The following is a 10,984-nucleotide window of genomic DNA, read 5'->3' on the forward strand; positions in this document are numbered from 1 at the left end:
ATAAACAGCACACACTTTACTTGTTTTCAAATAATATCTATTTATTTGGAACAAGTTAAACATATGTACAACAAAGTCTTCATATTATAGAGAGTACAGGCATATCATAAACACTATTTATATATAGTTCTCTTCTTCTTGTCAAAAGTCCACTTAGGCCTATTCAGTTACTTTAGAATTTCAGTTGACTATTCAAACTATCTTTTCTATATTACTAGTATTCTGTGTGTGATTCACTTACACTTGTGGTGCAAGTTACCGTAATTCGTTTGGTCTTTGTTCTGAAGATCTTCTGTTCCTTTTGTCAAAGTGTATCCAGACTAATTCAATTACTTTAAAACCACACTTTGATGGGATGAAATTATCCTTTTTATCTTTTTTATACTGTTAGTTTCACTCTAACATATTAAATGTTAGGCCTATCACATCTACGGTATTATCTGTCTATTGTTGTCTGTCTGCTGCTTCTCACTCATTTCACACTATTTATATCTTTATTACATAGTCATCTGGCCTATAATTGTTGGGTAAATTTTTATCACTTCTCTTGAAAAGCTGAGTAACATTAGCCAACTTCAATCTTTTGGCACCTGCCTACTATTCAAGGACGTATTTAAAAAAAAAGCCCCAGCATGGCCAGGTGGTTAGGGCGCTCGACTCGCAATCTGTGGGTCGCGGGTTCGAATACCCGTCACACCAAACATGCTCGCCCTTTCAGCTGTAGGGGCGTCATAATGTGATGGTCAGTCCCACTATTCGTTGGTAAAAGAGTAGCCCAAGAGTTGGTGGTGGGTGGTGATGACTAGCTGCCTTCCCTCTAGTTTTACACTGCTAAATTAGGGACGGCTAGCCCTTGTGTAGCTTTGCGCAAAATTCATAACAAACATACAAACAAACAATTAAAAAAAAGCAAGTGGCTCACATATCCAATCCTTAACCTCCTTCAAAACCTTTTGGAAAATATTTTCTGGCCCATCTATCAACTGTTAAAGATGAAGAATTGCTTAAATCTTCATTCATACTTTATGATATGTTTGATACTCATATAGCTTATACAGTAAGTATGTATTGCAAGAGCACTCTGTTATGGTGGCCAGTTGAAAGAACTGTAGCAGGCTTAAACAAGATGAAGAATTGCTTAAATCTTCATTCATATTTTATGATATGTTTGATACTCATATAGCTTATACAGTAAGTATGTATTGCAAGAGCACTCTGTTATGGTGGCCAGTTAAAAGAACTGTAGCAGGCTTAAACAAAATAAGTCCTTATTTAACAGTCACTGTTCCAAGCTAATTAATAGTCAGTCTTTTTAATTTTTTAATATTTTTTTATTAATTAATCACACCTAATAAACACAACAGAGTAATACTAAAACTTCGATTAGAAGATCGATATGAACCTTCAGCTATAACAGAAAGTTACAAAAGAAAGTGTTATTGTCAACTGCATTTTTCTTAACAACATTCTTAATTGTTGATTATTTATACATATACCTTGGAGAAGGGAGGAGTGTAGAGTTACACTGGTGCCCTTTTTCAACTTTAGAATTATTAGTGTTAGCAAGTATTTTATGTTTCATACTTATTTTGCCATAACACTTCTGTTATGACTTGTACACTTGGTATTCATTACATTTTATTGAAGCAATGTAACTCAAAACATACTCCCATATACTCCACCATGATGGTCTGCTCCTGTATATGGAAGGAGCTCCTTAACCTCTTTTGAAACCCTTGAAGAAATATTATCGGGACCAGGAGCTTTATCATTCTTTAAACTTCCCAATTTTTTCTTAACAAGCTCAAATTAATATAATTATCTTGTTCAATTTTGTTTCCATCTAGCAACTGTTCAGGATGGGGAATATTGCTTAATCCTCTTGCTATGGGTAGGTCAAAGTGTATGCCACAACTTTTTTTTTAGAGGGGTACATTCAAATTTGAATTATACTACTTTATTATCAATTTATATTAATAAACTTGCCATACGAATATAGTTAATAAATCTGTTTTTAATATTATATAAGTCATAAGTTCTTATTTTTACAAGGAAATATTTTAAAAATATTTATTGTCTTATATCTTTAATATTTATTTTTTGAAATTTGGAAGTAAAGTCTCAATATTCCTTATCTTTGTATGCAGCATAACATCAGACCCTTTTGAGCAATGATCATTTGTATTTGGATGTTCCCCAATCTCTACCCTATCAACCATTTTTTTATTAGAAATGAACAATAAATGTAAGATAGCATTGTTCGTAGTAGATTTCCTGACCAGTTGAAGAAAACCATCTTGAACAGTTTCTAAAAATCTGTTTCTCTCATGATTTGACTCTTAACATTTCCCAGTCTTTACACGTAAAATTAAAATCACCCATAATTATGACCTCATTAACAGCTGAATTTTTTATCTCATTATATAGTGATATAAGATCATCTATTTTATTTCTTATACTTCTAGCATTACAGTAGTAACAGTTTAGCCTATCATTGAAACTACGTCTGTACTTTGTTCCTACACTATACTTAATTCCACATCCAATTTTTTATCATTATTCTGGTCTTCACCATTGTTTAGACCTAGTTTATAGCTCCTTTACAGTACAGTTAATAGCCCTTGCAAACAAGTTAGTTCCTACCTTATATAAACGTAAGCCACCCATTCCAAAAAACTCTCTTCTCCAAGCACACCCATTCGTTCTGGGCAGTCGCTTTCTGGTTTGTTTGATATTTGTGCACCTACACCTGCCCATCCATCTTTGCAATGTGGGATTCTAGCTTTGCGTGAGAGGAGGTAAGACCGTATCAGAAGTTAAAATTTTTCTTACAATAAAAATGTATTTGCGATAGATACTTACCCTTACATACTTCCCATCATTCCTCCTCCTACCGATGTTCTTCTTTTGGAGCCTGCTAATTCTCAAAAGTGAGGACTGAGTGGGAATAAGAAAGGGAACTAGCTGAGCCAGTATAGGTGGTGCAATACTATTGGTGGAGAGTAGTCACATGATATGTTCAGGAAAGGCACGAAATTGCTAGGGTATGTAGGTGTGTGCTGATTGCAAAATATTTTTTTTTTAGCAGTGCTTAGAAGTCAGACTAACATAAAGATAGCTTTGTGTGAGAGATGGTAAGATTATTGTAATTAGTATGTGGCAACAATTGTTTTCTTTTAGTATAAAACTTCATAATCACAGGTAAGTACCTATCAGAAATACGTTTTCATGTAAGAAAAATGTTAACTTTTATTGTTGTGTGCTGTTTTTAGCCAACAGAAACAACTGCTGTTTAACTAAGGTCATTTTGTTGTTTTTAGGTGAAAGTCATGCACAAACAATTGCTGCTGTTTCATAATGCTGTTTCTGCTTATTTCTCTGGAAATCAAAGTATGCTAGAGTCCACTTTGAAACAGTTCAACATCAAGATGAAAAACCCTAATTCGTCCAGCCAGTCATGGCTAGAACAGTAAAATCGGAGAACTGAGACTAATGTAGACTGGGCACTCTTCATTCCGCTGTCTTGATTTCCTAGGTACTGAACTGTAATGACTTTTCTTGTGATGGTATATTTAAATTTGTTTACATTCTCTTCAGCCACGGACCTGATGTTATTTCTGTTGTTGTATAGCAGGAAAGAGAGAGTCGGTCTTGAGATCGTGTCTGAACAGTAAGGGAGGTTTTGTTGACATTAAGGCCTTGAAATTGGAAGCACTATTTTAATGTATTTTCTACCACCCTTCAAAGCTGGAAAAATGTGTATATTTGATAACCTTAGTTGTTCTAATGTTTAGTAAGTGCAGAAAAATTAATTTGAAAGTTATTAATTTCTCCTGTTTGCAAAGTTGAGGATGGAGTTTAGTTTACAGACTCACTCGTATTCCAAGGATAAAACTTGGATGTTTTCAGAATATTTATTCAGCATATTTTATAATATTATTTCTATTTGTTTGAGAATTTGAGAAGTAATAACAATTAGTTGTAAACCAGAAACTTTAAAATTTGATGTCTCTCGTATTTTTTGGTAGTTTCTACCATGTAAGGGTAAATACTGTTATACTTAGCTGTACATCTGGGTTTGTAGGACTAAGGGAATGACTGTGCTTATGATTGTTAGAATCAAATTAATGTCAGAGGTTTAGGGTTTTTAATTATATACTGATTTTCTTATATTGCATCTGTTGCTATTAACAGTGAGAAGAAGTAAGTATGTTTCCTTTTTTTTTGCAGATGTTAGAGCTTAATATAGGATTCTTCAAACAAACCAGTATAATCATACATGCTGTTATTGTTCAAACAGTGCTTTCTATAGCTATAGGTACTTAGAAATTGATACCTGTCACTTTACCCCAGAGTCTGAAGTTTGTTTTCAGTTGAAGGGTTATAAAATAGCCACAGTAAATTACTATGGCTTACATTATATGAGAAACAACTACAGTATATTACTGTGACCTACAGTATAAGAAAACAGCTACATTTGATTATTGTGACACACCATATTAGAAAACAGCTGCAATGTATTACTGTGACATGTGTATAAGAAAACAGCTACATTTGATTATTGTGACACACCATATTAGAAAACAGCTGCAATGTATTACTATGACATGTATATAAGAAAACAGCTACATTTGATTATTGTGACACACCATATTAGAAAACAGCTGCAATGTATTACTATAACATGTGTATAAGAAAACAGCTACATTTGATTATTGTGACACACCATATTAGAAAACAGCTGCAATGTATTACTATGACATGTGTGTATAAGAAAACAGCTACATTTGATTATTGTGACACACCATATTAGAAAACAGTGTGATGTATTACTGTGACATACAGTATACAAAAACAGCTACATTTGATTATTGTGACACACCATATTAGAAAACAGCTGCAATGTATTACTATGACATGTGTATAAGAAAACAGCTACATTTGATTATTGTGACACACCATATTAGAAAACAGTGTGATGTATTATTGTGACATATTGTTTAAGAAAACAGCTACAGTGTATTTGTGTGATATACTTTATAATGAAACAGCTATTGTGACATATAGTGTGGCATGTACTGTATGATGTATCATCTATCACAGGTATGTTTGCTATTTAAAATGTAAAGTAACTTTGTAAGTGATTGGAAATACTACAACACAAAGAACCAAATTTAGAAGGAAGAGAGAAATAAGTAGCTCTTTAAAAATATTGAAAACTTAGGAAGATAATCAAAATTAATTCAATTACATCTGGATGAATCCTGGTTCCAATTAGATTTTCCCAGTTATCTTTATATTTGAGGCTTTTTTTAGTGATATTTATAAAAATAGAAGTGAAGTCAATAAATCCTTTTAAGTGTATTCAAATTTATTGACTCTTGTTTAAGTCTTTAAATGTAAATTTATATTCTTTATAAAAGTTGTTTACTAGAATTTGCCATTATATTTTTGATCATATAAAATATGCTTCATATATTTCTTGTAAACAAGTTGTGGTGTATTTGTCCTTCTATTTAGACTGGGACAACTGATATTAAGTAATAAATATTCAAGGTAAGTTAATTAGCCTTTTTTTAATACATTCCTCAATTTGCACATGTACATAATGCTTCTGTTTTTAGTTATAATTAGGATAATTTCTGTTTGTGTATAAGAATTACTATTGGGTTTTTTTTCCCTAATAATCAGAACTTCATGTGAGTAATACCACAAGAATGAGGAATTTCATATATAATGTGTTAAAACTGCTGACATTGTTAGAGTAAATTGGATTTGATGGTACCATTCCACTTACTAAAGTTAACAGTATTCCTGTTATTACGGTTAGATCCATTTTATTACTTTGATTATACAGGAATCATTATATTTTATTTTCTCCCGTATTACTAATGCTAGTCCAAAAGTTTATGCATGCAGCAGGTTATGAATGGATTTGTAACCTAGTGAATATATATTTATATGTGTGTGTGTATATATAGACACACACACACACACACGTATATATAACAATCTTTTAAACCACTAGCTAGAATGAGCTCTTTAAATTAGTCAGTCAGATTTTGATGTTTACATCTAGTTTTATTACATCATATTATTAAACCAGTGATGTGCTGTATTACAGTTTTGATGCTTATTTTTTCAGAAACATTTAGAAATGTAAACTGTCTTAAGAGTTTCATTTGACCATGAAGTACGTGTATAAATCTAGTCAACATTTTGTGATTTACTAACCTTGCAGAATTTATATTCACACTTTATTAGGCCTACTTTATGTTACTGGTCCTATTTTTGTTGTTTGTTTATTATCCCTATGTTTGTGTTAGTGATGTTATAGTGCATAAAGAGACCTCTCATTCCAGGATAAATGGTTTTTTATTATCAGTTTGTTAATATAAAGCCAAAATGAATTTGAAAGGATCTTTTATCACAAAAAATTGCATTAATTGTGTAAAGCTACTGTGCTACATTGCTAATTAAGAATGTTTTAGAAGTTCAGTTGTTTCTTTTTTATATACATACATGACTAATTACATGAGAACTATTGTATGATTGATTGTTTTTATGACACATGAACAATGATGGTAATGTTTTTTGTTTCCTTTAAAAATATAGATGTTAAAAGATTTTGTTACTGAGCATAAACAACTAATGTAAAAATGGTTAAAATCACTGTAATGTAAATTAAACAGTCAAGGTTATTTCAATGCATTTACCTGTTTTTTCTCCTTTCAGTAATTTTATTTTGTGTTATTGAGCTTATTTTAAAATATTTTCAGTTCATAGGACTTTTAGGTATCTTGAATTGTTTTTATCTAGATATGTTGTAAGATGCAGTTATGTTCATGTAAATCTGTCAAAACTGTGCTGAGAAAAATGCCCATCCACACACTAGTTGAAGTGGTAATGTTATGATAATGTTGATGGTTTTAGATTGTAATATTCAAATGTTTATTTTCAGTTTTTCTTCAGTATACTGAGAAATAAAGCTCTTGACAAAGCCATAATGTTCTAACATTCATACCACATTTATGTAAACTTGAGTTTGAATTTGTACATCACTTACATAATAATGAGAGAATGTTGATAGGTATATTTCTTGATTAGTTACTCTTCAGGGTTAATATCCTATCAGCTCACAAGTTTTTGGGAAAAAGTGTTTTTACATTTAATATTGGAATCAAGATATAACATTAGGAGTGGTGCTATTAATAGAAAAAAATATTTTTGTTTAAAACTAATTTAAACTTACATATTCCATATTATTGTTTTTGTTCTAATTGTAGCTTCTTCCTGCTTTATGATATTGGAGTTGTGGTAGAGAATACATTCCCTTCTTTCATGCTTTTTAGTAATGTAGTAAAGATTTTGGGAAATGACATCTCTGATGGAATATGTTATTGTGTATTTTAGGTTGCTATAGTAACAAGTGTGGAATAAAATCATAAAATCGATATTTTGTTGTGAGACATGGCTTACATACACAACTTCAAAGTTGTTTTTACAGTGTTATTTAGACGTGTTAATTTATATGATGTAATTATGTAGCTTGATGCTGAAAATATAATTTCTCTACATTGTTAAAACTCTGAGTTGAATCAATGGTTTTAAAAGCTCATTTTAGGCTTTAGATATGCTATCATCCAATTACTAGCAGGTATCACCTTGTTTGATATTTTTGAAGAATAAATCATTGTTGAAATTGTTATTTAGATCTTTCAAATCAGGTCATCTTTTTACCTCTGAAATAGTTTAAGCCTTTCCTTGTTGAGGTTGAGTTTATTCTCAAGCTGTCAACAAACATGTAACCCAAAATTCTGAATCCATCTTATTCATTACAGAACATGCATCAGATACCCATAATTTTCACCCTCCTACCTTCTACATGACTTATTTTACATATGTTAGAAGAACTGACATAAGCCCTGCTTTCCCATCATAATTCAGATAGAAACTCTTCTGCATCAATTGATGATTTAATTCTGCAGTTTTCCCCTGCCATTTGCGGAGTTCCTATAGCTGCATTGTCAGCCTCTAATGCCAAGTCTCCTGTCAGGACTTCATGGATGCTAGTTTGATGGTCATGAATTTCTTTCTTTACTCCAAGAAAAAGTTGGTTCTTTCACACAGGCTTTTTCACCTTTGAGGAGCAGGATTTACCATTCAGCTTTAGTCTTCAGGAGCAAATGAATGACTTGCATGATTCTCTTTATCTAGCATTTACTGACTTGGCCTCATTTACCAATGGGCTTACTTGCTTGTTCTCATTTATTACCTAGTGGTATTTTATAAAAGATTCACACGTACCCCAGTATTTATGGTAGCCTCTAAAGGGTTGTTTCTTGCACCATTTTATTTTTGTCAGTATTTCTCCTAAATTATTTTCTTAATCTGTAGAAGCTCATCATTAGAAGCTGATTATGGCTCTGGCATAGCTATTTCAGTTTTTCATCCTACTTTTTGATATCCAGTTAATATTTGTTATCCTCCTTCTTACACTGCTACTTCTCAGCTTTATACTTATGCTTCTTCTCATTATTTTTTTTCCTTTTGAGTTGAAAAATGCAAAAGTAAATGGGGTGAGCTTTCTTGACTTAGACATTTCCAAATGACTCTTCCTCTTAGTCTTTTGGGGGTCACCTGGTGTCCTTTGTTCATCAGATTCTTCAATCTGGATTTTCTGTCCAATTTCATCATTCTCCTGCACTTTTGACTTCTAATTTCTTTTCCTTTTCTGTCTGATCCAATTTGTATTCAAAATTCAGATAATGAAGTTCCAAACATTTGACAGAAAGATGTTATAGAAACAGTATATTTTCCCATGTTTTTACTCGTTTTTTTTGTAGTGCCAAAAAAGTCATAAGATTGGAGACCAGTGATTGATCTTTGTCATTTCAGTCATTATCTGGACATTCTTTATTTTAAGATGGAAACCATGGAAATTCTTTCATCAGTTTTTGGATGACAAAAGTGGATATCAAATATTCTTACCGAAATGTCCCAATTCATTTCTTTTTGACATTTGTTTCTCTTTACTGGTACCATTAGGGAGTGGCTTATCAGTTTACAGCCTTCTCTTTTGGTCTAGCTTCAATACCTTACATCTGCACACCTATTATCAAAACATTTGTTGGTGTTCTATGTACCTCCAGTATGGATTCTCATCATTATACTGATGATTGGCTTATTCTCACTCAGTCATCACTACACTGATTGACTCGCACTCAGTTAACCACCAATTTAGATGGGGTGCTTTACTAGGGGATTATAATTTTCTAGGTGTCTGGTCTCCTCAGGAATCACTTTCTCACATCAATGTTTAGGAGCTTTTGGCAGTTGACTGTGTATATCAAGAGTCCCTACCCTTGTTATACAAACACTGTACTGTATTTACATCGCACAGACAACTCTTCTGTTGTGATATATATCAATAATCAAGTTCATACTCATTCTGCACTTATTTGGCTACAATCACATCATGAATATCCCTGAGCTTGTCATGTACCACATGTTGTGAATATTATTATGGTTTGTTTTTTCAAAAATTGTTGGCTTTCTTTAACAGAAAGGACCTCTCAGTATTTCAATGGTTGTACCATTGGATAATTCATCCTGTAATTGATGCATTCACTACTGCAACCAATCATCATCTTCCATGTACTGGTCTACAGTTCTAGGTCCCACTTCACTAATGGCAGCTGCTTTGAGCCAGTCTTGTGAAAAAAATTTTCTCTGTGCTTTACCTCCTCTTTGTCTTCTTCCCTAGGTATTGGCCAAGATCATTTTCTGGAATTGTCAAATTCTCCTTATTGCTTCCCATTAGCCTGTTCTACAGTGGTTTGCATTACTATGTTGTATGTCTGAAGGGGATACTACTCCATTACCTTTTTGAAAAGAAAGTCAACTTCTTTTCTTGTGTTGTTCAAATGCTGTCACACTTTTGCAAACATTCATCCATGGCTGTATGCTGATCTCGTTGGTCTGTGTTCAAGAGTTGGTGCCTTCAAAAATCTATTTCTTCTCTTTCACCAACAATTCCAACAGATTGTCTCATTTTTCCTATACTTATTCAATTATCGTGGCTTGTTTGCTTCTTCTGTTCGATGATGACTTTTTCTTACCAACCCTTCACAAAAGACAGTTGAAATCAAGGTTTACCCATAAGAAAAAAATTGGAATTCATCTTGGTATGGATATAAGTCTTAATATAGAAGAAAATTTGTAAAAAACACCATTAGTAAAGTAATTCATTTGGCCAGAACTTGGTAAATCACGTTCAGAACAAATGCTGTTTACATAACGTTACATATATGTTTGATCAACATTTCCTTCAAATGTCACTTAATAAAAACAAGTTTAGTAAGGTGTTTTGTCTGTGTTTTTCTTGACACTTAATAACCTTTGCATTTATTTTGTTTATGTTAAGTCTGTATGTTTTGATAGTCTTGTATCGAACCATAAGCAAATTGACCAAAAAGTTATTTTTATTTGCTTTTTTAATATTATTTACTGGATAATTACCTATTTAATTATTACATTTTATTTATGAGTAAAGATTTGTTTGTTTCAAGATAAGTTAAACGGCATTCCAGTATTTCGGAGTACTATCATTTAAAATCCTACTGATTTAAGAAGTTAATAAAAAATGTGTTCGTTCATATAATTGAATAGGCTAGCCTTTCCATTTAGTACACAACCTGTAGCCAGTTTAGTAGGTCTTCATACATCTAAGGACACATCTGTCTTATAAAATTCAAGAATTTAATAGCTTTTAAATGAAAATTGATATAATTTTTCAGTCAGTGCTAGTCAGTGTTAAAGAACTGCTAGTTTGAAAACAATTGTCACACGCACATAGACAGATAGTAGTATTCTTGATAAATTAGGTTTCAGAATTACCAAATTTCATTGCAATTATAGGAACCAATATTAGAAACCTAAAATAAAATAAAGTTTACATCCACTATTTTTGAAACAAGAAATG

General features: G+C 32.1%; 1 protein-coding gene across 2 annotated transcripts in view; it reads left to right on the plus strand.

Moving 5' to 3' along the window:
• LOC106469062 (arfaptin-2-like) overlaps positions 1-10,363 on the plus strand; it is a 28,922-nt gene extending 18,559 nt beyond the window's left edge. For both annotated transcript variants that reach the window (XM_013929516.2, XM_022397463.1), the window contains exon 6: positions 3,321-10,363. In XM_013929516.2, coding sequence (XP_013784970.1) covers positions 3,321-3,473 — 153 coding nt within the window. In that variant the 3' untranslated portion in view covers positions 3,474-10,363. The remainder of the gene's footprint in view (positions 1-3,320) is intronic.
• The last annotated feature ends 621 nt before the right edge of the window (positions 10,364-10,984 follow it).

The sequence above is a fragment of the Limulus polyphemus genome, unplaced genomic scaffold (assembly GCF_000517525.1).
Source record: "Limulus polyphemus unplaced genomic scaffold, Limulus_polyphemus-2.1.2 Scaffold3281, whole genome shotgun sequence".
NCBI classification, from domain to species: Eukaryota; Metazoa; Arthropoda; class Merostomata; order Xiphosura; family Limulidae; genus Limulus; species Limulus polyphemus.